The 25,499-nt window shown below is 38.2% G+C and overlaps 6 protein-coding genes across 11 annotated transcripts; 4 read left to right on the top strand and 2 right to left on the bottom strand.

Moving 5' to 3' along the window:
* Positions 1 to 510: 510 nt before the first annotated feature.
* LOC104793573 (AT-rich interactive domain-containing protein 1) lies at positions 511 to 3,802 on the top strand. Of its 2 annotated transcripts, none has more exons than XM_010519960.2 (3): positions 511 to 721; positions 1,271 to 2,229; positions 2,664 to 3,802. In XM_010519960.2, exons 2-3 carry the CDS (start codon positions 1,297 to 1,299, stop codon positions 3,426 to 3,428), a joined length of 1,698 nt encoding a protein of 565 aa, XP_010518262.2. In that variant the 5' UTR covers positions 511 to 721; positions 1,271 to 1,296; the 3' UTR covers positions 3,429 to 3,802. The 2 variants fall into 2 exon arrangements, with proteins under 2 accessions (XP_010518262.2, XP_010518261.2); XM_010519959.3 differs by having other exon boundaries at positions 514 to 1,118.
* A 1,017-nt stretch (positions 3,803 to 4,819) lies between these two features.
* On the top strand, positions 4,820 to 7,476 carry LOC104793572 (kinetochore protein NUF2 homolog). The gene is made up of 10 exons (XM_010519958.3): positions 4,820 to 4,939; positions 5,051 to 5,141; positions 5,221 to 5,400; positions 5,494 to 5,583; positions 5,665 to 5,772; positions 6,197 to 6,250; positions 6,383 to 6,494; positions 6,586 to 6,743; positions 6,827 to 6,922; positions 7,179 to 7,476. The coding sequence occupies exons 1-10, from the start codon at positions 4,824 to 4,826 to the stop codon at positions 7,317 to 7,319; spliced, it is 1,146 nt and encodes a 381-aa protein (XP_010518260.2). The 5' UTR covers positions 4,820 to 4,823; the 3' UTR covers positions 7,320 to 7,476.
* Positions 7,477 to 10,114: 2,638 nt separating this feature from the next.
* LOC104793571 (ubiquitin-conjugating enzyme E2 6) lies at positions 10,115 to 11,642 on the top strand. Its single transcript, XM_087455226.1, has 6 exons — positions 10,115 to 10,316; positions 10,426 to 10,505; positions 10,769 to 10,883; positions 11,014 to 11,066; positions 11,152 to 11,280; positions 11,364 to 11,642. Exons 1-6 carry the CDS (start codon positions 10,273 to 10,275, stop codon positions 11,486 to 11,488), a joined length of 546 nt encoding a protein of 181 aa, XP_087311352.1. The 5' UTR covers positions 10,115 to 10,272; the 3' UTR covers positions 11,489 to 11,642.
* A 157-nt stretch (positions 11,643 to 11,799) lies between these two features.
* LOC104699474 (chromatin remodeling ATPase BRAHMA) lies at positions 11,800 to 21,139 on the bottom strand. Of its 5 annotated transcripts, none has more exons than XM_087455210.1 (15): positions 20,633 to 21,123; positions 20,352 to 20,540; positions 18,790 to 20,061; positions 17,351 to 18,652; positions 17,073 to 17,185; positions 16,750 to 16,837; positions 16,561 to 16,647; positions 16,345 to 16,437; positions 15,980 to 16,063; positions 15,696 to 15,899; positions 15,333 to 15,575; positions 13,712 to 15,259; positions 13,102 to 13,593; positions 12,738 to 12,986; positions 11,800 to 12,641 (listed from the first exon to the last, which is right to left on the bottom strand). In XM_087455210.1, exons 2-15 carry the CDS (start codon positions 20,520 to 20,522, stop codon positions 12,018 to 12,020), a joined length of 6,570 nt encoding a protein of 2,189 aa, XP_087311336.1. In that variant the 5' UTR covers positions 20,523 to 20,540; positions 20,633 to 21,123; the 3' UTR covers positions 11,800 to 12,017. The 5 variants fall into 5 exon arrangements, with proteins under 5 accessions (XP_087311336.1, XP_087311334.1, XP_087311335.1 ...); XM_087455208.1 differs by having other exon boundaries at positions 18,790 to 20,064; positions 20,633 to 21,111; XM_087455209.1 differs by having other exon boundaries at positions 18,790 to 20,064; positions 20,352 to 20,581; positions 20,696 to 21,104.
* A 957-nt stretch (positions 21,140 to 22,096) lies between these two features.
* On the top strand, positions 22,097 to 23,723 carry LOC147943051 (uncharacterized). The gene is made up of 3 exons (XM_087455225.1): positions 22,097 to 22,996; positions 23,168 to 23,296; positions 23,395 to 23,723. Exons 1-3 carry the CDS (start codon positions 22,670 to 22,672, stop codon positions 23,575 to 23,577), a joined length of 639 nt encoding a protein of 212 aa, XP_087311351.1. The 5' UTR covers positions 22,097 to 22,669; the 3' UTR covers positions 23,578 to 23,723.
* Positions 23,593 to 25,488, bottom strand: LOC104783176 (uncharacterized). The gene is made up of 9 exons (XM_087455224.1): positions 25,348 to 25,488; positions 25,105 to 25,185; positions 24,916 to 25,005; positions 24,658 to 24,824; positions 24,453 to 24,522; positions 24,278 to 24,357; positions 24,105 to 24,167; positions 23,923 to 23,999; positions 23,593 to 23,841 (listed from the first exon to the last, which is right to left on the bottom strand). Exons 1-9 carry the CDS (start codon positions 25,423 to 25,425, stop codon positions 23,741 to 23,743), a joined length of 807 nt encoding a protein of 268 aa, XP_087311350.1. The 5' UTR covers positions 25,426 to 25,488; the 3' UTR covers positions 23,593 to 23,740.
* Between the last annotated feature and the right edge of the window lie 11 nt (positions 25,489 to 25,499).

Below are 25,499 nucleotides of genomic sequence, written 5' to 3'. Positions count from 1 at the left end.
AAATTAAGTATTATTAAGAAATGCTATTACTTTACTTTCCCAAAACATAAATCTTAAAGTTTAATCAATTTTACACTGTTGATTAGAATAATAAAATCTACTTCCAAAAAACGGTACTCCTTCCGTTTCAATATATAAGATGTTTTAAGTAGAGCACGTAGATTAATAAATGATTATTTTTAAATAGTTCAACCAATTATAAACAAGACTGCATAATATAAAATATTAAATTATTCGAAAAGTTGCATAGAAAATTAAAAATATCTTATATTACTCGAAAACATCTTATACTGTGAAACAGAGTAAGTATTTAACTTGAAATAGATAGAATAATATGTCAAGTTATTTGATTAGAAAATTAATCAAAAATAAAATAATAGTACTAATTTCTTCTCTAACTTTTATTAGTTTGTTAAAGTTTTGCAAATTGTGTTAACTCAACCAGTGGGTTAAACAATTAACTAGAGTTAAAACTTAAAACGTCATATTGACAGCTAATAATATAAGTTTGATGATGATTGTATTGGTATGGGTTTCTCTCTTTCTCTCTTTCTCTCTTTCTCTCTTTCTCTCTCATTTCCAATGCGTCTTTCATATATAAAATCCATCTTGCCTTCATTCAATAAAAATCATTTCTCTACATTTTCTTAATAGCTGCAACCAAAAAAAATAGTACTACAGAAAGAAGATTTTTATAGAAAAATTTAATAGAGACAAAAAGGTTAGTGGTGATTCCGCATTATTATAATCTGATCCCCCTTCTTGATTTCTCATTTCGATAAAACTTTTTGCTTGCAAGTTTCGTATTTTTTTTTACAATTTAGTAACCCTAATTTTGGGGGAAAAAACAAGTACTTCGATTTTTTTTTTGGGGAAAAAGGGTCTGTAACTATGGGAAAGTTTGATTTTTGACCCCAAACTTCTTCATCGGTCACCATCCATCGAAACCCAAACCTCGAAAGAGAAAGAGGGAAATGGCGGGCCAAGTGGGGAACTGTGAAGCCGGTATAGGGTTTTGCCAAAACTGAAAAAAATTTCCCTAAATTTTCGATTTTTTTTTTTGTGTTTCCCGCTAAAAAAACCCTAATTTCCGCCATGGAAACTCAGAGGTCTTAATCGTAAGTTCATGATTTCTTCAGTTCCTGGATCTTCTTCTTGTTTCTCATAGAAGATTCCTGGGGTTTTCGTTTCTCTTTTGGTTTTATTGCTATTTTCTTGTTTCGTTTGGTTTGTGGTTCAGTGATAAAATGGGATCTATGAATGGTTGTAGGGTTCGTTGTTCGTTGTCCGTTGTCAATGGCGGGTTGGTCGATGGTAGCTGACGAGGATGCCGTCGATCTTAACAAAACTCCGAAGAACCTCGACGCCAATAGGTCTCCTGAAAGCGTCAACCCAGAATCTACAGGGTCTGGGTTTGAAAAGAAGATTAAAGACCTCATCTCTTTGTTCCGACCTTTACTTGAATCTTTCCTTCGCGAGTTCTGTTCCGCGGATAGCTTCCGACCTCTTCCTCCGATGACTGGCGACGGGAGGACCGTTGATTTGTTCAATCTTTTCTTGAACGTGAGTCACAAAGGTGGATTTGATGCAGTGTCTTTAAATGGGTTATGGGATGAGGTTGCTCAAGACTCTGGATTAGGGTCTTATAACTCAGCATCTGCTAAACTGATCTATGTTAAGTACCTTGATGCACTTGCTCGATGGCTGAACAGAGTTACTGCTGGTGATACTGATGCCAGTAGCCTTGAGTTGTCTGGAATCTCTGATGCTTTGGTGGCTAGACTTAAAGTTTTCTTATCTGAAGTGAAAAGGAAGTATGAGCTGAGGAAAGGTAACACTGCAAAGGAGTTAGGAGCAGAGCTTAAATGGTTTATATCAAAAACGAAGAGAAGATACGATAAGTACCAAACTGGCAAAGAGCCTTGTTCGAATGATGCTGTGAAAGAAATCGAGGGTTCCAAGTTTACAGAAAAGAGACTGGAGAAGATAATGGTCCTTGAATCCGGTGATCGGGACGGCTCTTCGCCTGGGAAGAGAAAACGAGAATGTCCTTTAGAGACATTGAAATGGTTAAGCGAGGCTGCTAAGGATCCATCTGATCCATCTATCGGTCGTGTCCCAGATAGATCAAAGTGGGTAGCTTACGGGAGTGAAGAGCCATGGAAACAACTTCTTCTGTTTAGGGCCTCTATAACAAACAACGATCCAGCTTGTGAAAAGACTTGGCAGGTGGGTATAGTTTTTCGAGAAATCTGCATTTGCTGGTATGCTTTAGTAATTTGACATACATTATTGGATTTTAACTATGAATATGTGAATTTTGCCTGTAGAAAGAATCATGAATTGCATGTGTCACTAAAGCATTTTAAGGAGTCCCTCGTAGCAACTTAGGAAATGCTGCTTCTGTTTTCATCATGTGAAATTTGATGCTTTATAGTGTCTGCTTCCCAATATTCCACAATGAGAGTGCTTTAGCACAAGTGTTGTATTACTGCTTGAGAAGATTCTCAATGCTGTCTCACTGCAAAGAGGCTTTGAATCGTTTAAATTGAAAAAGAATCTAATTAGTCTGATGGTGATTGTTAGGCTGTGCTCTCTGATTTTGCTGCTGTTCTTCCATGTTTATGCAATTTAAGTTTTGATAATTTGCTCGTGTGTTTCAGAAACTCCAGAAGATGCACCCATCAATGTACGATGATAGTGCTGGACCTGGTTACAATCTAAGGGAGAGGCTGAGTTACGATGGTAGTCAGTTTAATGACAAGAAAGGTGGGAATGGCTCGGATTCAGACAGTTCAGATGAGGAGGATAGACCATGTGCTATAGTTGGGTCCGAGTTTCAAGCTGATGTACCGGAGTGGACTGACATAACCCCTGAAAGCGATTCAAAGTGGTTGGGCACTCGGATCTGGCCACTGACCAAAGAGCAAAGCAAGAATAATCTTCTTATCGAAAGAGATCGTATTGGAAAAGGAAGACAGGATTCTTGTGGCTGCCATAATCCAGGATCCATTGAGTGTGTCAAGTTTCATATCAGTGCAAAACAGGATAAACTGAAACTTGAACTTGGTCCAGCTTTCTACATGTGGTGTTTTCATGTCATGGGTGAAAGTATTCTTCAGTATTGGACAGACATAGAACTGAAGAAGATAAAGTCTTTGATGAGTTCTCCACCTTCACTTAGCCAAGCTTTCTTCGATCAGGCCAAGACAATCCTTTCGTCAAAGAGCAGAGGAAAAATCGTGAGCTACTACTACAACGTGACTCTTTTGCAGTATAGGGCAAATCAGAGTAGAACCACTCATGATATAGACAGTGATACTGATCAATACTTCACCGGTGCAACAGAGAATGAAAATCCAACCCCCGAAGCAAACACATCCCAGAAACCCGGCCTGCTTTCCCCTAAGAAAAAAACATGTCGATAGAAAGAGCGAGGTAGCTAGAGCCGTGATGAATCACCCTGTTGAGAGATTTCAAGTTGGAGCAGCTCTTTTTGTTTTCTTTCCATCTCGTTTTTTGGGCTTTCTTTTGCCATATTGAAACTGGCTTTAAACTCTGGGAAAAGGCGCTTTCATCATGGCAGCATTGTCTCAGCAAATTCTGGTTTTGGTTTTGAGGTAAATACTTCCATCTCTTCCTTGATGATTCTGCAGTATTATTCTTTTTTTTTGGTTGGCATAACTGAAAAAGGCTTTGTGAAGAAAACTGATGAATCAGAGAGTAGATTTCTACAAGTACAGTAAGAGAAATTTCGATTAGTTTAGATTTGGCAACAGAGACCAAATGTAATTGCTTGCTATATGGATTTTTTTTGTTTGTTTCCAGAAAAAAAAAAGTGTAATATCTGGTTACTACTTTAAGATCACACAAGTTCATGATTTTAATCTTCTCATCACATGAATGCATAATTTCTGCACACGGGCAAGGTTATAAAACATGAACGGCTCTGTTTTTACTTAGAAGCTTTTATCTGAGTATATAAATTAAATAATATTTAAAACGGACTAAAAAAGCGATAATGAAGTGGGCCAATTGTTTATGCGTCGGCCCATGAAGGGACCAAACCAAAATTTTATATATTCCATATCATCATAGTTTGGGTCCACGCGCACCTTAAACTATGATTTTAAAAGATTTTCGAGAAGTTATTAAACTCAGAATGACCGTTGATCCGTCAGATCTTTCAAAATTTTCTACGGACCTAAATATTCTTCGATTAAAAGTGATTTGGCAATTTAAACAAACCGCAAACGCAACGGAAATATAGGCCCAATAAGGCCCAATTAAGTTTTAAGTTCAAAATTTAAAAACTCCAGTTTTTCTTCCTTACGCTCCTCCTCCGTTCGTGTTTTTGTCAGAGTCACACTGCGAGAACTTTGTTGTTGCTTCACTTTCCATTCGAAATAATCGAATCCGTACACAGAAATCGAAACTGCAATTATGTCAGCGTACGAGTATCCGAGGTTATCTCGTCCCGAAATCATCACTGCCCTCAAGGAGGCTCAGATTGCGAGCATTACGGACGCCGATTTCAAAAACCCTACTCTCGATTTCGTCTCCGACCTTTACACCAGACTTCTTATCTATCTCGAACCACCCTCCCCCCCCCCCCCCCTTAGTTCGTCTTTTACTCGTCAATTTTTCCAAACCCCTAATTTTTTTTTTTTAATTTGGGAATTTCTGATGATTTTTTTTTCAAATATCCGTGTTGTAGAGAAGAGACAGGGCAGGTCGATTTTGAGGCTTTGCAGGAATTGGAGAATCCAGATCATCATGTCACCTCACTGCAATATTCGGATCTCTATTGCAAAGTGAAAGATATGCTAGATATGGTGGTGGCGTGTCCATTACAGATGAATTACAAGGATCTGATACGCCCCGAACCATCCCGGACCGAGTTTTTCATCAGTTCACTTATGAACTATGCTCTACACAGGTTTGGCCTTCCTTCTTGCTTACAGTTGTACCTCTGCAAATTGAAGTTAGCTGAGTTCTCTCTCTCTAGTGATTCAAAATTGATGCTCTCATGATTATTTTTATGTACCAGAGATTCAAAAATGAATAAAATACAAGAAAAGGCTGAGGAATTGACTCTCCTTGATGAGGAGCGGAAGCAGTCGGAGGCAACGATTGCCCAGGTAAATGCAACGAAAAAAAACTATATCTATCACATAAATATATCCATTTCTCTTCTTTCTGATGGCTCTCTCCATGCAGTTGAATGCAGAGATTGGAGAATTTGATGAAGCCGCTGAAAGGGATTTACCCTTTGTCCAAGAGCTAGAAGCGAGCATTGAAGAACTCAATCAGACTATATTAGGACTCAATAATCAGCAGATGTCACTGCGGGCTACCTTCCAACAAATGAGAGATAAGAGTACACAGATGGATAACGAGGTAAGAAACAACATGATGTGCAGTTGAGAGCTCCTTCCTGTAACTTAATTGGGTTTATCTAATTTAGTTTTTTTTTGCTCCTTCTCTCTACAGATTTCCAAAGCAGAGTTTGATCTTGTGCAAACTGTCCAAGAAAATGCAAACCTCCGCTCACAAATTGTTCAATCCCCAGATAAATTGCAGGTATATTTTTGTTCCCACTAGCACACTAGTCCTAAGATGAAAATTTGCGTACACGGGCTTTAACGATTGGTATTGAGACAGGGAGCTTTAGAAGAGAAGAAGCTAGTACTTGGGGACACAAAGAAAGCTGAGCAATCCGCTATGGAAACTTTCCAGGAAAAGGCTGCCATTCTTGAGGTTTATGAAAAGGTATCTAATGAAAACTCTAGACTATTACTAACTCTTACTGATTAGCACGTAGCTAAATGCATTTAGGACAACCTATGCAACTTGATGGTTTACTAATGGAAATTATCGAGTCCTAGGTCACTGCGGTTACTACCATTTGGTTAGAGAAAGATGATTTCAAGTCTTAGGTGTTTATTGCTCTATCAATGAAGGAAGAACTTCATTTATTTTGGTGTATAGTGGATGAGAATGAATCCAAAAGGTGGACACTGGACAGTGTAGATTGAGATCTTATTCTATGTTTATACGTCAGAGTTTTTTTTATTTAGGTGTAGTCTTATAATAGTTTTAGGCTTTCATATTTTGAGCGTAATAACTTTTACCATCAAAGTTTTCTTTAATATTGAGGTAACAAAGTACATTTAACTATGGGTGCCTTTTGCAGGCCTTCAAGAAAATTTCAAAGTCTTCTTCGCAACTGCAGTTAATTAACGAGCAGGTGACCAAGCAAAAATAATCCTTCCTCTTTCTTTGCTTTTAGATTGTGAACCATGTATGATATAATGTGGCAACACACAGACCCTTCCAATTATCTTTCATTTTTATGTGTGTTTAATTAATGATGTTACAGGTAACCAATGCGAAAGCTGTTGAGAAAGAAGTCAAAGCTCTTAAAGCTAAGCTGAGCGAAGATGGAATGTACAAATCACTTGAGGCGGAAGTGGTTGAGCGGGATAGAATAGGCGAGTCTTTGTTTATTACTTTCCTCTTTAGATATATTGTTTCGTAGTTTTGTTTTGGAACGGAGGCTGTAATTCTCTATTCTCTCAACAGTGGAACAGTTGAACGAATCATTGAAACAACTAGAGAAGGAAAAAGCAGTCATGTTTGATGATTGGACAAATCAACTGAATAACCTAAAAGTGGAGGTTGAATCCAGAAGACGTGAACTTGAAGCCAGGCAAACGGATGTGGAATCAGTAGTAGCTGTGGTATTGCTCCCTTGTTTTTAATAAAATGAATCTGTTGTGTATCATCGCCTTCTAAGTTTTTCTTTGTTTATATATATCAACAGGTTGATGACAATACTGCCAAGATTAAGCAGGTGAGACAGTCAGGAGAAGCCAAAGTGCAACAGTTAGCCGCTAAATATGAAGAGATCGTGAATCAGGTTTCTTTCGTTTACCATATTATTTTCACCTGAATAGCCCTCCCGTGAATTCGGTTGAGTTAAGGCTATAATATATTAAAGATCATGAAAATACATACAGTATGTTGATTAATACAAAATGCAAATATATCTTTAACCAAGAATACAAAAGCCTGCAGCAAATTAAGAGGTATTAGGCTGGTAGTAGGTTTCTTCCAGATTCTTTGTAAGATATATACTGTTACATATACTGAGCCTCCTTTTTGATATTTTGCAGTTTCGTGAATACACGGCGTCGTTTGATGCAGTTCTGACTGAGGCTAAGTTAAAGTTAGAGACTAGAGAGAGAGAGAACGATTATAAAGACCATGGTCTTTATTATAGATTTAGGCTATACTATGAAGTTTCCCTTTATTAGATAGTATAGAAGACAATATAGTTTTGGTCCCATCTTCTAATGGAACCTCAAATCTTCTAGAACATTTAGAGTAAAAATACATCTTCAAGTCTCTTTGAGTATCTAACTCATATATTTGATTTACTAATGTTCAAGTCATAGTGTCAATCATATAAAATACCAAGCACTAAACAAAAGATAAAATACATCCTCCAAACAAGAACAGATATTGATAGACATCCTCCAAACAAGCACTAATCATCCTTTGAAAATGGGACGAAAATCATATGAATCCAATTATTTTGAGTCTAATGGCGCGTAAGCTATTTGTTTTTGTTTCTTCTTTTTTTTTTTTTTTTCGTTTTATTTTGTCATGTAAACGACATTTTCAGTATTGCCCACTAGACCTAATTTTACTGTTTCAACTCTCTTTTTTTTTTTTTGTAAAATAATTTTGATAAAAAATCTTTGAAAAGTTGTTTTATTTTTCCTTCCCATTTTCTTAAAATTATTTAATCATCATTTTGGTTTTCCAGCCCAAAGTTTTTAATTGCTAAAATAATTCGGCTAAAGATTGTATGTAAAGAAATTGGAATGAGGACTGGAATATGCATGTGGACACGTTATTTAGCTTTCATTACATATAAAAAAACAAACAAATACATGATGTTATTTGTTGTCCTCACGTCTACTATAGTCTCGTAACTTCGTAAATTACTAAATTTGATGGCTCACGTTTCTTTTTAAAAATAATTCATCCTTCTGGACTGCTTATAAAAAAATACTACGATCGAAAAACTGGTAATTGTAGGATAAGTCACAGCTCCACCATCATTTTTTTTTATAACGTTACCCGTTTTATTGTAATAAGCTTGATTCATTCAAAGTTTCAATTTTTTGTTTTTCTATAAGAAATAATAACTAGTAATTTTAGATATGTATAAATAACTACTGTATTAAAATTAATCAATGATTCAAGCTTTAAATATCATGTAATTATATCATATGTGATAAATAATGTAAATTTCTTTTAGGAATAATGATTAAAGGATGCAATTACAACATTTTAGATTTACACATAAAATTTTACGTGTATGACATTACTCACTATAAATATGTATATCTACCTACTAGCGTTGTTGATCTTTAAATATTTAAATTAGTGATTGTTAGTGGAAGGGTGGATAAGACTAGAAAGATGCCAAATTTTATCATATTAATCTTTGTCTTTTCTCACGTTATTATATATATCTTGTTTGATTGATTAAAATTTTGATTTAAGTAAACAAGCTGTTCGCATAACACGTAAAGGGTCTAATTTTTTTTTTGAAAAAAAACGTAAAGGGTCTAATTGACATGGTCTTATTTGAACAACTACATATTTGTAAAAATTTTGAATTAAAAACTAAGAGAACTAACACTGATTGTGTTAAGTGATGGAATTTAAATTTAGTGATATAGAATACTTGAAGCAACACATTTAACACAAATCTTTTTTTTTGTTAATTTTTTTTTTTTAACAGCAAATCAATTTTATTATATTATAAAAATGTTACATGATACATTATACATCCCATTCAAATACAACCATTGAACCAAATAAAGGAAATTGAACACAATTTCGACGAAGAAGTAGAAGTAATTCTGTTTTCCAAACGAAAGCTTTACAGGTAACAGATGAAATCTATAAAGTTCCCTCTTCATATACTCGTTAAGGGCTAACACCTTATAGATGAAACTCCCAGATGCTTCTTGCATCACTTTAATTAAACATAAACACTGATATGTTGCTTGAAGTGGATATTGATCATGTTTTCTGGGATGCCATACCCTTCTCAGCCGGTTAGTTTCACACGTCACCTTACCTTTCATCTATGTGTTGTTCCTATATAGACTTGACTTTCCAGGATCCCATATTCGCCGACCAAAACACCAATATATTCCTTGAATTTTATGCTTTATATCTTCTTCACAAGAATATTGAAAATATTGGTCATCATGGAGAGTTGACAAACTCTTCACGGAGATCACATGCTTGACTTGAATAAATCCAGAAGAAAAAAACACATTTACTCGCCAAGCAATAATCGGCTCCACTATCAGAGAAAAACGCCAGAAACGATTTCGTTTCAGATCACCATAAGAAAAGATTCTAATCGAAGTTGGTTGCGTTTGACTAATTGTTGACAACGTTGGAAACAAATTCAGTATTGATTGACTCTGAATCTGATCAACCCAATTCGTTGGTACAGTCACCAACACAACCATCACCACGAGAAAGGGAAAACAAACTGCAATTAGCCATCGTAGAACACATAAACCTATAATCAAATCAATCGATGTAATCATCTCCGGAAAAAGTGTTTCTGATTTCGGATGTGGCAACGGTTTTGAAAAAAATGGTAACCGTTTGTCTCAATTGGGTAAACGATCACAAACGTTGCTGTCATCCTGAAGAAGAAATTTAATCGGCAATGTAATCCCATACTAATATTAGTAAATAAGAAAAATAATTTAAAAACTGGACAGGAACCACCGACAAACGCCGGTGGTCCGGAAAAACAAGAAGAAAAAATGGTTTTGTTTGTTCGCTGGGAAGAAAGAAAGAGCGAAGTGTTTACATTTCTTTTGTTAATTTATTTATTTGATTAAAAGCTAAACAAAATCTTGTTTAACATTAGACTATTTGGGAAAGAAAAAAAAGAGTAGAAAGTTAAATTATTTTTCCATTAATTAAAAAGGCAAAACAATAAATAAATAAAAAGGGTAAAAAAGGAATTGAAGAATAATAAAGGGGAGAAGGCAAATAAATGTCCATCTCATTGATCTTTCTTTTTCTCTCTCTTTTTAATCATTTTATTTTATTTTTCTCATTTTCGAATCTTTTCTCTCTCTCTCTCTCTCTCAAACGAGATTCTTGATAGAAGAAGAAGAAGAAGAAGAAGAAGAAGAAGGGAGAAGGGGAGAATCAGCCATGGCTTCACCGAGCAAACGCCGAGAGATGGATATGATGAAATTGTGGGTTAATTTATTTCCACTTGATTGATTGAATTATCTCTCTGTCTCTCTTGATTTATTCTGGGTTCATCATCTTTTAATCTGGTCTGTGAAATTGTTGGATGTGTAGGATGATGAGTGATTACAAGGTGGATACAATCAACGACGATTTGCAGATGTTCTATGTCACATTCCATGGTCCCACTGACAGTAATTTCTCCTTCCTCCCTTCCTTGTCTCTTTGATTTGTTTGGCTACTTTGTTCTAATCCCTCTATGAAATCCCTTTCTTTTTTTTTTGCCTTCTTCAAACTTCTCAGATTCATATGAACTTAATTCTTTGGGTTTCACATGATGGTGGCCATACATACTTGAATTTGGATTTTATGTATATATAAGCAAACGATTTGAATATGAGGATACCCTAAGAGTTTTTTTTTTTTTTTTTGTTGTTGTTGTTTGTACTTGAAAAAGGTCTTTATCAGGGAGGTGTTTGGAAGATCAAAGTCGAACTTCCTGAAGCTTATCCTTACAAATCCCCATCTGTTGGATTTGTTAACAAGATTTATCACCCTAATGTCGATGAATCGTATGTCCTCCTCCCCTACCCAAGAACGGCACTTTTGTATATTTTGTCGAGATTGTGTTACTGTTTTTTTTTTTTTTTTGTTTCCCTTCTCTTAAACTCACTCGGTTTCGTCTGTGTGTGTTTGTGGCAGTTCCGGGGCAGTTTGCTTAGATGTAATCAACCAGACATGGAGCCCAATGTTTGGTAATTTTATTTTGTGGTGTTATCTTTCTCTTCGTTTATATCATCTGGATTGTCTCCATTAAAGTTCTTCTGCTTCTTTTGGCAGATCTCATTAATGTTTTCGAGTCCTTCCTTCCCCAACTGCTTCTATATCCAAACCCATCAGATCCTTTTAATGGAGAAGCTGCTTCTCTCTTGATGCGAGACCGCGCTGCCTATGAGCTCAAAGTTAAAGGTATATTTTAGACTCTCTTCCTCTCCCCCGTTTCCCCTGCTCTCTCATTGACACATTTTCAATCTTCTTTCTCCTTTTTGAAGAATACTGTGACAAGTACGCACAACCAGAGAAGGAGAATTCAAGTGATGATGATGATAGCATGAGCGAGAATGGTTCCGACTCTGATGACGATGCCAACGAAATAGTGGGAAAAGCTGATCCATGATTGTTTACTCAAATTCAATCTTACTCTGCACTTTTCATTATTAGTCTTTCTTCAACTTTAAACCAGTATAATGCCATTGCCAAAGAGGAGAGAAAACTTTCCTCTGTAAATTTGTAAAGACTTATATATATATATATATTATTCTTTAGGAACATTGAAATTTCATTTTTAAAACAGTACATAACATGTAACAATTTGCAATATCTCGTCACTCGTTAAGAAAACATTAATCCATATCTCATTTTGTTTGTTATACCCTCCGAACTTTTTTTATACTTTTTTTAATACATGAACATATCTAAAGATTCATATTGCAGACGAAAGGGCTTACCCTCTAAATTGTACTATAAAAACTTTCGGTATTACGATCTAAAGAGCGACATAACAAGAAAGGAACCATATACCTACATAATTATTTGATTACTAGGGTCAAAGATTCACTAAATTGCTTTCAATGCCACATTTCAATCACATTGAATATAAGCAAAAGAGGCTTTAATCCTCTCGGGAACTAAGAACAAGTGTCCGTCTATAAATGGCTAGGCCGTCTTTTACCAGAATCTGTCCTCAACCTCTTCACCGGATTAGCCCATCCCACCGAATCTCCAGCCGCACCGCTGTTGTTTGGATGAGTGGGTTGGTTTGGCCAGCGCTGCTGTTGTGCTAGCCTTGTCTCCCTTGAAGCTCCACCTGACACAGGACTTCTGAGACCACGACCAATCATAGCTGGAGGTGGTGAAACCGGGCTGCTGGAGCCAGCAGTTCGGGTTTTCGGAGCAGACTTCTCACGGTCTTTCCTCTTCTTTTTGCATATTACTAATTCCCCTGGATGAGCTAAAATTGGGGATTCATCAGTGTGGCTTGTTGCCCCCCCAAGTTTTGTTTCTTTCTGCGGTATCTGTACTCTGATCCTTGAGTTCTCACGTTGTTGAGCTCTCTGAGGAGAGCTTGGCTCGGCTTCTGCCTCGTTTACCAACTTTGGCCTCTTGCCTTGGCTAAAGCCTGCTCCTCTTGGGGACGGTGTAGAAACCAAAGTTGGGGTTGGGCCAGAAAAGGAAAGAGCATTCCTTGCTTCCCGGAAATCTGTGTCTGGGAAAGACATCTTCAATAGATCAAAGAACAAATTGTGAACCTTCCTTGCTTCAGATCTCACCTGCAGAAAATTTCGATCACCTTTAAACCCATTTGGCTTGTACATCAAACCACAGAATTGAAGGAATTCATTTTTTTTGCAATGCAAAATTCAAACCTCGTGTGAAAATCCATAGAATTGCATTGCCCCCCTTAACATTAACTGCACGTCAGATGCGAGTTCCATAACTCCTGCGTACTCTAGCCTTTCTACCCGGTGATCTATCTCTCGTAGTTCCAAAAGATTATTTACACCTCCAGCTGCATAACCATTCTGAATTCTCTTCCACAAATTTGTCAGCATAGGTACAATCTGCTGACCTTCCTTGTCGATTCTCCTTTGGAGCTTGCTAGTCACGAGTTTGCACTGCAAAGTCCAAGACCGAATAAGTTCAGAACAAAGAAACAATATAGATGCACCAAAATATCAAAAAAAATAAGAGAATACTGCGATGAAGTAAATTCCATTTGACAGAACATACCCGTTTCTGTATGATGTGAGACATTCTCGCACCAGCATTTGAAGAGCCAATAGGACTAGTTCCATCCCACGTTTCTCTGGAAGCTTCGACATTGTCTTCCACGGAAAGCTGTGTGGCATTCAATCTACCAGATTTCGGTGACGATACATGCAGCTTGGAAGTATTAGCTACCTTCTTTGCAGGTAAACTCCTAAGTCTTGAGGATGAATCACTCTGATCTTGTCTTGAACCGTGCGAGTCAACAACTGTTCTCAACTTTGATCGATAGCTACGATCAACTTGCAGTGACTGAGCAACAGGCATCTCATTACCGTCTACTCTTTCAGCCGCTTGACGGGGTCTTAGACGAATACTCCGTTTTCGTTTTATCGTAGGTTGCAAAACCTGTTCTTCATCCCCTTCATCGCGGTCATGGGCCCAACTTCCTGACCGTTGGAGATCTATGTGAGAATCCCCTGATGCTGCTATTTCGCCCTCTTCTAGGTCATCCAGCTGTCAACACAATGAAAGAAGCAAACATTACACAAACAACAAAGAAGAAGAAAGAAGCAAACATTACACAAACAACAAAGAAAAAGAGAGACCTGCAAGAGAAAGATCAGATACCTACCAGTCTTTTTGAGACAGAACCAGGCCTAGTGTCCAATGCAGACAAAGAGCCAAACTTTTGTGAAGAAACAGGAGATGCCATCTCTTTTGATCTATGGCTCTCTGGAGAAGATCCTGAAGAACCGGCTTCATCACGTGGAGGATTTTTTTTATAACTACCAGAGCCAGGAGGATAATCATAACCACAGACGGGGTTGTCTCCATCAGATTCTCCCTTATTGGTTTGGTGATCACCAAGAGCGCCAGTAAGTTCATCGTCATCAAATTGTTGAATGTCTCCCTCTTCTTCATTCCCAGAATCAATGTTCCTTTCCTCAGAGCTTTCCTCAGAGTAACCTGCAATGTCATCTTCAATTTCCTTGTAGTTAATCTTTTTGCTCTTGGGCCGCCCCCTTTTTCTCTCACCTCCCGGTCCACTAGGTTGCACAATCAGATTACTGCTAGACAACATGTTCTTTGACGGTTTTTTGGACAAATCAGAAACAGCAGCATTCACCTCTTTGGTACTAGCTCGAAGCCATTTAGGCACCTGCTCATGATTAGTCATCTCCTCCGTCCAGTCAAATTCTTCATCCATCTGATCAAATAACTCAACTTCCTCCTCGCTCCTGGCAATCATCCTGTTCACCTCATGCAGAGAAGGAACATCATGGACAGTTTCTTGATATCTCTCTTCGTCGTGCAACAAAGTCTCCAATGTCATTCGTCGCTCTTCATGAGTCGTCCTTTGGTCAAAACGCCCAGCATTAATGACCTCGTCAGCCATGTCAATCTTATACTGTTGAATATTATTCCTTATGAGACCCTCAATAGAACCTATATATCGGTCCTTCCCAGCCATGTCATCCTCTAGGTCAACTGAACCACCAGTTCTAAGCTCGTCCTCCTTTTGGTGGCTGGAAAGTTTTTCAACAACTGCCTCCATATAAATCACTTTTACTTCCCTTGTCTGTCCTATACGATGCGCTCTGGCAACTGCTTGTTCCTCATTTTTGGGATTTGGATCCGGATCATATATCACAACTGTGTCAGCAGTCTGAAGGTTGAGACCCCGTCCAGCAGCACGTATACTAAGCAAGAAGATAAAGCAATCCGTGTCAGGATCATTGAAGTCCACAATAGCTGATTCTCGATCTTCTAGACTGGTAGTCCCATCTATTCTTCTGTATACAAGCCTTCTCCATTGCAAATACTCTTCCAAGATATCAAGGAGTTTAGTCATTGTACTGAAGAGCAATACTCGATGGCCAGTCCTCTGTAGCTTTATAAGGATTCTATCCAGAATCCACAATTTTCCACATGACCTTACAAGAAAATCTTTGGAAAAGTCGTTGAAATATGGATAATTGAGCAAAGGATGATTGCAGGCTTTCCTCAACTCCATGCACCGATTATTTAACGTTCTATATATCTTGGCTTGGTATATTGGATTCTTCTGAGCCCTAAGTTTCTCGTCGTCTGGATCAACTCTAAGAGTTCCAGTCGCTTTGATCCAATCATAAACGGCACTCTGAATAGCAGACATTCTACATCTTAAGACTACAGAAACCTGCAACCCAAAAGCATAATCAGAAGAAACATCTAGATAGAAAATAAGGGCAGAGATATACGATAGATCCTACCTTCGCAGGAAGTGAACCTTCCACATCCTCAACACGGCGTCTGAGCATGAATGGCTCTAAAATTTGATGAAGTCTGTGAATGACTATGACTTTTTTTTCAGTCTCCAGCCAGTCATCCTCTATATTATGCGCAGGACCTTCTCTTTGAAAGGGTTGCGCAAACCAATCATGAAATGCTTTTCGATTGTCAAAGACATCAGGAAGGAGAAGGTTCAATAGGGACCAAAGCTCTTTCAGATCGTTCTACAAAATATGATAAAAGCAAGATAAGGATAGTCGCATAATATTAACGGCTTATAGTATTTTGGTGTCCATTTGTTAGGTGTCATTGATTTTTACTCAAGTGGCTATACTGTTACCAACCTGTAAAGGTGTTCCAGTGAGAAGTAATCTCCTCTGGCAGCGATACCGGTCAAGATCTCGGGCCAAAACAGATTCTCTGTCCTTCATCCGTTGTGCTTCATCAATTATAATATATTTCCAGTCAACTTTTGAGAGTTTTGCTCGATCATACATAATGAACTCATAAGTCGTAACGAGGACATTGAACTTCATGGCGCAAACTTCCTATTAAAGAAAACAGGGAATGTATCAATCTACAATTTCAAACAATATCTGGAGCAAATGCAACTTTTTAGATATGTTACCTGAGAGAACAATTTTGAACGTTGATCCTTTGTGCCAACATAATATATGCATGAAACAGATGGCAGCCAAGTATGGAGTTCACTCTGCAGAAGGAAAATCGTTAAGACTTAAATCAGGTATCAGATATAAGTCGAGAAAAGATAGCAAAAAACTGATAGAACACAGAAGAGTTCATCAACTGGAAATGGCCAATGTCAGTGCAATTAACAGCTAGTTAGCTAGAGTCAAAGTTAAGCTAAGATAATGATAAAAGAGGCTTGTAGGTTAATGAGAAACTGAGTTGGACAAATATGAGTTGGCAGACTTGACTCTCAAATAATCATTGATTATGTGGAATATAGGAGAGTCCAACAAAAACACAAACCTTCCAGTTCACCAGAACAGCATTCGGAACGATGATGAGATGCGGTCCATAATTCCCCTTAAACTCCATAAGGTAAGCAATCAGTGCCATTACCTGCACAGCGAAGACATGAAATAGTTAGCACATTGTGCTGGCAAAATATAATAATTTATTGCTCGCCAAAAGCGAAAGTACAGTAAATCCAGGAATCCCTGCAAAATTGAGAACAGATTTAACCTGCACAGTTTTGCCAAGACCCATCTCATCAGCCAAGATCCCATTTAATTTGTTATTATACAACGATAGCATCCATTGTAATCCAACCTAAACGGCAACAGGGCAGAAAACCATTGAAATCATCAAAATGAGGCATGAAAGTGAACATATTTAATATGCAACGACATAGAGTCTGGATCGAGGAGATACCAGCTGGTAATCACGCAAAGTTCCAGCTTGAAGCATTGAAGGTTGTCTCACAACCACTTCATTTACAGCATGAGCCAGAGTATAATACCTAGAGTTAAGCATAAGAAAACAGTTAAAGAAAACACGAAAGAAAGTATCCAAGGAGCTTATTCCTAATTTTATGACCCGTAAAAATCCCCTTACACAGGAAGTGCAGGATTATCAGCATTTTACAGATAAGCACATAAATATTAAGCAGTCAGCTGCACTGGCTTAGAAATCATGACAACTAGTACTTCGCTACTTCCCTGCTTTAATCATTTTTTGTGAGATTAATGACTTACTTGTTGACTGACGAATTTTCTTTTGGTGCATTCATTTCCGTAAATCTATTTCTGATCACAACTTCTTCTCGAGCACAAGCAGCTGCTGACTTGACCTCTTCCTCTGACAAGCCCTGCATCAAAAACGGAAACAGGTTAGCTACTGTAAAATATAACTTTAAAAGAAAAAGTTCTATTTTCTGTAACATGCAGTCAACAATTTAGTAAAAATTTGACGAATTATCTACAAAGAGTAACAGATAATTCGCTGTAGAGTAGACAAAACAATATATATATACCTGCAATCTCGCTGCTATTGCTGCAGCATTTGCTGCCTCCTCCACTTCCTGTTGATTCTTTGTGGCAGTAATCTTCCCTCCAAGTTTATGAAGATAATCTTCGGTTTGGGTCAAAAATGATGAGAGAACAGCATATCTTTCAGCAGCATCACCAGGTATATTTGTTTGTTGTTCCAGTAACATCTCCCTGTACCTTTCTACATCATTATTCTTCAAGGCTTCCATCCTTTTATTCCGGCCATCATCTTTTCTCTTTGAAAACTCTCGCAACATTTTTTCATGGTATTTGGCCACTCCCCTGTTACGAGCAGTGCGTGCATCACGTATAGCCCAGTGAGCCTCAAGGAGCTTCTTACGCCACTGAAAAATGGTTTTCAGCTGCTTCTCTCGAACAGCTTTCTGGTTGGCCAGTACTTGTCTATTCATTTCAAGGCGTTGTCGTTCGCACAACCTCACAAATTTGCGGTATGGCCTATCCGGCATGGACATTATCTCCTGTTGTTGTCGATCCACTTCATCTCTAACACGTGACTGAAGATCCGATAGCCTAAGCTTTTTCTCTTCAATTTGAAGCCGCAAAACAAGATCCGGCCTAATCCTTTTCCTTTCTAGATTTTTTGCTAGTAGACCATTTATCTTCTTCAAACTGTCTGTTCTTTTTTTATTGAAGAACTCTGCACCTTCTTCACAAATCAGATCTTTAATATCATATGCTAATGTGAGATTGTTATTGGCATTGGCTGGTGTAGACCCATAAGAGTCATGTTTTCGAGTGAAAAAGGGAAAATCAAACAATGGTCCATGATATTTCCTGGCAGAGGCTGTTTCCTTAGGCTGCTGGGGAGAATTTTCTTGTGGAGGAGCGTTAGGTTGGCCTCCATCACATGCAACAGCCTTTCCCTTATCAGCTGTAGGATCACTTCTAGGATTATTACTAGCATCTGCTCCTTGGTCAGATTTAACAGGGAATACATCAGTTTGTTGCTCCTCTTTAGTAACCACATCAGTAGAAGTAGCTTCTTTTCCCAGATTTTGAAATAATTGGCTGTGGCCTGTCGTCAAAGCTACTTCTGTATCTGCAACATTAACTTCCTCTTTAGAAATAATCGGTCCATTTGAAGAAGCAGCAGCCTGAGACTCTTTTCCACACTCTAACGACCTTGCTTGGTCTTCTCCAGTTTTGTCTGAAGATCTATCCTGAACTTGTCCTCTCACAGGAGATATCTGCCTCTGTATCTGCAGTTCAAGCGGTGGTGGAGCAATAGCTTTAAGAAGCTCCGGAGGCAAAGAACCTTCCCCTTTCTGTAAAGTAAAAAGCAAAAAAAAAAACAAAGAACAATCAACCTGACTTGCAGAAACATTATATGTAGGCGGTGATACATCGCCAGCAAAACATTCGTTAAAAAAGAAGAAAGAAGGAAAATGACAGAGCTGGAAACCTTCAAACGTCTAAATGCCAGTATCTGGGCTTTGAGAACATGGAGTTGTTGTTTGGTAAATCCTGATCGCTGCGGTGTTTGTTGGGTCCCCTGTCCAGTTTGAAGGGACGAGTCACTGAGTGGACCAGAATCAGATGGAGCTAGTAAATTTGGAGTCGGTGCATTCAGTTGCCTAGGCTGCTGCATTTGTAAATGTTCAGCAGGACCTAAACTATTTTTTGTAGACGCATTCTGATCCAAAACAGGAGTCTCATTTGCAGACGTCTGCAGGGAATTTCCTGAGGGCATCCCATTTGTAGGCTGAACTAAATGTCGAGGATACATCGGATTATCTCTCCCTTGGCCGGAGAAGGGATTCATAGCAGGGTTGACCATTCTGGGACTGGAAGTAGAGGCAAATGAGCCAGTAGATATGGCATGTCTGGCCTTCGCTGATCCTGACTGCCCAGAGACGTCACTAGCAGAGTTGGTACGCGGTGAGTTCTCACCTGGAACAACAGAAGATGAAGCCGGCTGGCTAGAGATTGAAATAGATGGTGACTGTGAAGCCACATTGCCTTCATTAGCTTTCTGGAAGGCAGCCATTCTTGTCTGAAGGATGTGATTCATTTGGCTGGCGTTGGCAGGATGTGAGAGATCGATATTACGCTCACGCGCCCATGCCTGCATTGCCTGCCACTGTTGTGTAAATGCGAGCTGGTTGTTTGACATGTTATTGACAACCTGTTGAGCCGGTGGTGCCTGCATTGGCCTAGTCATATTTCCAGGCGCTAGTTGTCCAGTACCCACCTGCTGCTGGGGATGAGATTTTGTTTCGTTCCGTTGCTGAGAACCTGATTCCATCTGCCTTTCACCGCGAGAAAACTGGTCGCTGGATGGCTTAGACGAGGAGGCCTGGGGCTGAGTAGAAGCCTGCATGGGATTCAAGTCTTGCATATTCAACATTCCCATCCGTGCATCTTGATCCTTTCTCACACTTGATGAACCCATCATTCCCATCCTAGCTTGGTGATGTGCTTTTTGTTGCTGAGCCATAGCAAACTGATAATACGCTTGCTGCATAGGATTTAAACTTTGCTGGCCCTCTTGGGAAGAACCCTGCTGTTGTTGTTGTTGTTGTTGAGAAGACTCAAAGAACTTCCTAGACTGCTGAGGCATTTGCATAGAGCCAGTAGACGAAGCAAAGTTGGCACCTCCCACCATTCCCTGAACCCCACCAGGATGATATGCAAACATGTTTTCATTTGCGTCTGAGTTTCTCAGCTGCTGCTGCTGCTGCCACATTAGAAACACAATCATTATTAGTAACAATCAAGTGAAACAGACTCCACGATTCAGTAAATGAACAATACAGGTAACCTGAGAGGCTACCATTACACAATATACTACCAACAAGAGCTTCAATATAAAGAAACTGGTTACTTTACAAAAAATTGAATAACCGCAAGTTGAAGAGACACGAACACTGGCAAATGCAAAAAAAGCATTTGATCCCTACTAGTTAGTACTACTAACAAAACAAACCTCAACACACAGACTTCAAAAGTTTAAGAATCCATTACCTGCCTAGAAGCCAGCTGCTGTTGCTGCTGCTGCTGCTGCTGTTGTTGTTGTTGCTGGACAGATGAAGAAGAAGAAGAAGGAGAGGCAGCGGATGTGGTGGAGGCAGTCCGACCAGCTGGACCCATGCCCGGATTACGAGCGGGTCCTCCGCCACTGGCTCCAGATTGCATACAATTTCGTGGATGAATCTAACAGTCGATACACTCGAAACAATTAAACCCAGATTCAACTGAAACACTCGAAGAAGAAGAAGACAAAAAAGGTTTTCAAAAAACCTTACCCAATAAATCCCTCCAAAAAAAATAAAAATAAAAAAGCAAAAAATCGGACAGGAAGCGCCCACCCTCTCGGCAAAGATAAAAAAGGTTCCTCAAATAGAACTTTCGAATTTTACACACAAGAGAGGGGGTGGGGGGGAGAGACACTGAGTCGTCGTTGTTGCGCGCACACACACCTCTCTCTCTCTCTCTATCTTCTAGATTTGCATCGAATTTGGGGTAAATCTGAAACGGAAGATGCGGGATGCAACGGTATAAACTCAGATCCCTTAGAGAGGAGATTGAGATTAATAATACGAAAATAAAAATTAAAAAAAAAAAAGGGGAGGGAAACGATATCCACGGAATCGATGATCGATTCCTTTCTTTCTCTCTCTCTCTCTCTCGAGAGAAATTCACGCAGATCAGAAATTTCTCGCAGTCAAACCCTAGCTGGCTTTCGTTACTTCCCTTTTCTTTTCTTTTTTTCCTTTTTTTTTTTCGGGGAGAAGGTTGAGACTCATACGGTTGGGTATTCTGGGTAATCCGTTCGGGTTCGAGTATTATCCGTTCGGGTTCGGATAAATGGGTTTACAAAAATAGAACCGATTGGATATTTTTAGATATATGGGTTCAGTTCGGTTTGGGTACTATCGGATTCGTATCAGTTTGGGTTACAAATTTTAGAACCCGATTAGTACCCGAACTACCGGGTACCCGAAAAATATAATTAAATTTAAATAAATTTAGTTAAATTTTGACTTACATAACAAAATATTTTAGATATTTTGATTATTTTTGATATTTAGGTATAAAACTAAATGATTATAATCATAATTTTGGGATAATTGCATTATATTAATGATAAATATTATAAATATGTTTATATGTTCGGGTTTAATGGGTACCCAAATAGGTACCGGATATTATCCGACCCTAACCCGAACCCACGGGTATTAGAAAATAGAACCCAATAAAGTTTTATAGGCAAACTCATACCCAAGTCGAATCCGGTTTTTCGGGCCGAATTCCGGATTGGATATTCGGGTACGGTTTTTATGTCCACGTGGCTATTACTATTTTTTTATTAATGTGGTTTTCGCTTTATTTTATTTTCGAATGTGGGTCCCAATCCTCTCGATACAGTTGGAACACGGAAAATGCGTTTCCACGAGGTTTAACCTCGGTTTTCACTTTTTATTACAAACTAAGTACCCTTCTTCCCACTAATCACGATCATACACGTGTCGTTTTCCCATAACTTACCAAATGGGATTGCTTACTTTTTTTTTATTTTTATTTTTCCATGTAAATTTTACATTTCTTTTTTCTGTAATTGGGTAATATAAAAAAAAAAAAAAAAACAAACCTGAAAATCAAAATTAGGCTAATGTTTGTTTTTTTTAGCACTTGATTTAAGAAAGTTTTACTTATCTTGTAATCTAAATATTTCATATAAATAGAGAGATTTGTCCTCTATGCAAAGCATCCAAAAATCAATACAAAAAACTCTAGTTCTTAAATTGTTTATGAGAGAAAAATCTACCTTGTTCTTTAAGAGATTTCAATTCTTTTTCAATTCAAGCTTTAAATCTAGTTTTTGAGAGAGATTGTTAATAGAATTTGTGAGAATCCTTGATTCTACCCAAATCATCAACCATTCAGTGTATTTGGTTCCAGTTTTGATTTTTACTTCATTATTTTTACCTCTTGTCTAGCTATAGATTAGACCTTTAGAGATAAATTACTCTGTTTTATTTATGGTACAGCTTGTGTCGTTTTCATCTTTACGTCAATATTAATTTCGGCACGCAGTTCTTTTATAAGAGATTAAAACGGCGCACAGTTTTTGATATTTTGAACGAGTTCAGTTTTGATGTCGTTTAAATAATTTTCCCACAAAACAAGCAAAAATAAAATAAATCACATTACAGTATTATGGTTTGAGTCTTTGAGAGATTTGTAAAAAAGCTTACTGATTTTAGAAATGCCGGCTTACTTCGTCTGCTGTATCTGATTCCTGGAATCGAAAGTATCTGTACAAGTTGTTGTTGTTAACCATGAAGATGATCGCTCGTTCTTCTTCTTATCTGATTCCACTTTTTGGCCTCCTTCTTCTTCTCATCTCGAGTTTCTCCGGATTCGTCCAGATCGCCGAGGCAGGAAAGCGACGGATCGAGATCTCCGACGATCTAGACGACGTTGAAGACAATGAAGAAGACGATTCATGGAAAGAGTGGGGGAAGCAAGCTACCACGCCGGAGTTTGATCCGCCTCCAGATTTTTCGAAATTGGGATTCGATCAGATCCAAGAGGAGATGGCTAAACGGACCTTTGGACCGGTCGTCGGATTCGTCAAGCTCCGGTTAGGCGTCCCCCGTACCAAGGTAAAACAAAAAAAAAAATCCCAAATTGATTCGTGAATTTGGGTCCTTAAGTTATGTAAGTCTATTTTGTTAAAAAAAAAAAAAAAAAAATTATGTAAGTCTCAGACGAAATACTTACTGTTCATAATTTCTCTGAATCATGATTTGTTTAATATTTTGATTCAATCTCAGGATATGGTGATTGATATTGCTATGAAATGGACAAAAGTTTTGAGAACAGGAGGGATAGGAGTCAGATTCATGGCTGTAGATCGAAGCACCCTGATGTTCAACATGCAAAATGGGAAGCTAGTGACTGAGGTAAATGCGCCATCCAAATGCTGAAACTTTGTTTAGTAGATTAGTCTGGATTTATATAACATCACGATCAATCTCTTTCTTGGTGAATTTTCATTTAGCTAACGGAGTTCGTGCTAAGCCAAGAAGAAGCTTACGAGGTTAAGATAGGGAAGCAAGAGTTTAGAAGACCTGGAGATCCTCCACTTGAAGATGTTGTCGACAAACTTCAAGCGGATGGAAGGAAAGATGATGATGAAGGTGGTGATAGTAACAATAATGATCTTACCAAGGATGAATTATAGGTGGTCACATAAAGCTTTTTATCTTGGCTAGTACTGAAAGTTCAACTCTTTTACTGAATCTTACTAGAAATTTCTTTAACAAGTTTGGTTTATAAATTTCCCTTGAAAACCGTAGAATACAATAAAAAAGGAAAGCTTTTTTTTCACCCCGATGAGTATGCACTCATTTAAGCTTATTGCTAAATGTGGAGAGCTCAATAACCTGAATCCTGGGAATGCTTGCTGCTTCTGCTCTCTCTCTCTCAGTGTTGTAACCCCAGTTTCCTGTTTTGGAGGTAAGTTTTTCTTGTTAGAAAACCAGTTAGGAGAATCAGAAGAGATGGTATGGGAGAGGGAAGAGTCCACCTAGGTATAAATTCCATTTGTCTAATTCAGGCTCTTTGATGACGTTCTTCAGCGTTGCAAGTCTGTCTTCCACGAAGCTGGCCAAATCAAAACAATCCATAGGATTGTAAAGTAATGGTTACTATTACCACCAAGTCATATAGACAGAAGAATTAGTGATAGGTATATGTAATGGAAGTTACTGCAGCATCAAGCCCTGATGTTCTGGTTTATTTTGAAGAAGCTTTAGCACTTCCACCTTTGGCCTGTTAAGATATCAAACAGAAAAAGAAAAAAAGAAAAGCTAGCTTAAGGGTAAAATCTGGATAAGAAACAAGATCAACGTTTATTTAATGGACCTCATAATGATACTGACCCTGAACCCAAAGCATAAATCCTTTCCGATGGTATGATCACACCTGCTATTTCACGCAGTAATGCTTCTGCAAAGCGGCCCTGCAATTTTTCCCATCCATACTTTTAAAAGTTCAGCTCATGATAGCGACAGACGAGAGACTGTTTGAATTGGAATGGAATCATTACTACTGCACCTGTTTTGTGGTCACAATGTAAATCTTTGAACTGGCAAATTTGAGTGCATCTGAAACTCCTGGATAGAATCTGCATATATATAGTAGACTATTTGTCAAAGCTATGATGGAGGGTAAATGTGCAAGAAAATATGAAACTTTACTGTTTGTACTGTCTCAAACTTGTGTTGTCTAGTAGGATTTGATGTTGAAGACATATTATTACCTATTGGCACCGATCCAAGTTGTCAAGTCCTCGTTCATCCAATCGTCTCTAACTTTGCCAAACAAATCGATCAAAGCATCTTTATCTTCATCCCAAGCTTCCATGATTACAGGCTTAATCTTTGCCCAGCTCTCCAATATCCCATCAACAGTCAACCCCTCAGCAACCTTAATAAACAAGTGCAATGCATCATCTACAATACAAATCTAATCTCTTAATCCAAGCTAAGTTCAATGAAGACAGTTCTGATTCACTCACTGTAGACTTTCGAATAGAGGGTATCTTCGTCTCCAATAACAGCCTAACAAGTAGAAGATTCTCATAGCCAGTTTCCACCACAGGTCTCACCTAACAAACACCAACTCTTGAACTGAGCTAGAAAAGAATCTTAATTTAAACTAAATCAGATACCAACAATACTCTACGATAAGGGAAAAAGTAATTTACAGTATGCATCTGATCGACGATCCATTCCTCTAAAGCGGAATCAACTCCTTGGAACAAAGCAGGCCATCTCACTTTCGCAGCCTATATATATAAACAACACGGAACATATCAACGGGGATGCTGCTCAAACAATAACTAAAGTTCCAATTTTTCAAAATCAGAATCAGATGTTTCTAAAATAATCCACACGAGTTTCAGAGATGAAAAGCTAAGAGAGTAGATTTGATATGATTATTAAAGAACCTTAACAGCAGATAGAGAGCTTTCACCACAACTATCACAGAGAACTCCATCGAAGTCCAAAGCATAGAGATCTCCCATTCTCCTCTTTCTCTTTCTCCAACACTAGTTTCAATTCAAGCAGCTGCCACACATCTGTTGTTTAAAGACGACGA

The sequence above is a fragment of the Camelina sativa genome, chromosome 6 (assembly GCF_030686135.1).
Source record: "Camelina sativa cultivar CO46 ecotype springtype chromosome 6, ASM3068613v1".
Classification (NCBI taxonomy): domain Eukaryota; kingdom Viridiplantae; phylum Streptophyta; class Magnoliopsida; order Brassicales; family Brassicaceae; genus Camelina; species Camelina sativa.
The sequence above is the reverse complement of the archived record's forward strand: the minus strand, read 5'-3'. Positions and strand labels throughout refer to the sequence as shown.

Excerpts from the sequence above, each read along its gene's own strand:
- LOC104793573 (XM_010519960.2), top strand. The coding sequence starts at position 1,297 with ATGGCGGGTTGGTCGATGGTAGCTGACGAGGATGCCGTCGATCTTAAC. Across the intron at positions 2,230-2,663 it reads CTTGTGAAAAGACTTGGCAG|AAACTCCAGAAGATGCACCC; the intron begins GTGGGTATAGTT and ends CGTGTGTTTCAG.
- LOC104793572 (XM_010519958.3), top strand. The coding sequence starts at position 4,824 with ATGCTAGATATGGTGGTGGCGTGTCCATTACAGATGAATTACAAGGAT. Across the intron at positions 5,773-6,196 it reads TTCTTGAGGTTTATGAAAAG|GCCTTCAAGAAAATTTCAAA; the intron begins GTATCTAATGAA and ends TGCCTTTTGCAG. Across the intron at positions 6,923-7,178 it reads ATGAAGAGATCGTGAATCAG|TTTCGTGAATACACGGCGTC; the intron begins GTTTCTTTCGTT and ends GATATTTTGCAG.
- LOC104793571 (XM_087455226.1), top strand. The coding sequence starts at position 10,273 with ATGGCTTCACCGAGCAAACGCCGAGAGATGGATATGATGAAATT. Across the intron at positions 10,506-10,768 it reads ATTCCATGGTCCCACTGACA|GTCTTTATCAGGGAGGTGTT; the intron begins GTAATTTCTCCT and ends TACTTGAAAAAG. Across the intron at positions 11,281-11,363 it reads CTATGAGCTCAAAGTTAAAG|AATACTGTGACAAGTACGCA; the intron begins GTATATTTTAGA and ends TCCTTTTTGAAG.
- LOC104699474 (XM_087455207.1), bottom strand. The coding sequence starts at position 20,522 with ATGCAATCTGGAGCCAGTGGCGGAGGACCCGCTCGTAATCCGGGCATG. Across the intron at positions 16,438-16,560 it reads GTCTTGGCAAAACTGTGCAG|GTAATGGCACTGATTGCTTA; the intron begins GTTAAATCTGTT and ends TTCGCTGTGCAG. Across the intron at positions 13,594-13,711 it reads GTTCTGTCTCAAAAAGACTG|CTGGATGACCTAGAAGAGGG; the intron begins GTAGGTATCTGA and ends TTGTGTTGACAG.
- LOC147943051 (XM_087455225.1), top strand. The coding sequence starts at position 22,670 with ATGAAGATGATCGCTCGTTCTTCTTCTTATCTGATTCCACTTTTTGGC. Across the intron at positions 22,997-23,167 it reads TAGGCGTCCCCCGTACCAAG|GATATGGTGATTGATATTGC; the intron begins GTAAAACAAAAA and ends ATTCAATCTCAG. Across the intron at positions 23,297-23,394 it reads ATGGGAAGCTAGTGACTGAG|CTAACGGAGTTCGTGCTAAG; the intron begins GTAAATGCGCCA and ends ATTTTCATTTAG.
- LOC104783176 (XM_087455224.1), bottom strand. The coding sequence starts at position 25,425 with ATGGGAGATCTCTATGCTTTGGACTTCGATGGAGTTCTCTGTGATAGT. Across the intron at positions 24,523-24,657 it reads ACTTGGATCGGTGCCAATAG|ATTCTATCCAGGAGTTTCAG; the intron begins GTAATAATATGT and ends ATATATATGCAG. Across the intron at positions 24,358-24,452 it reads ACATTGTGACCACAAAACAG|GGCCGCTTTGCAGAAGCATT; the intron begins GTGCAGTAGTAA and ends GAAAAATTGCAG.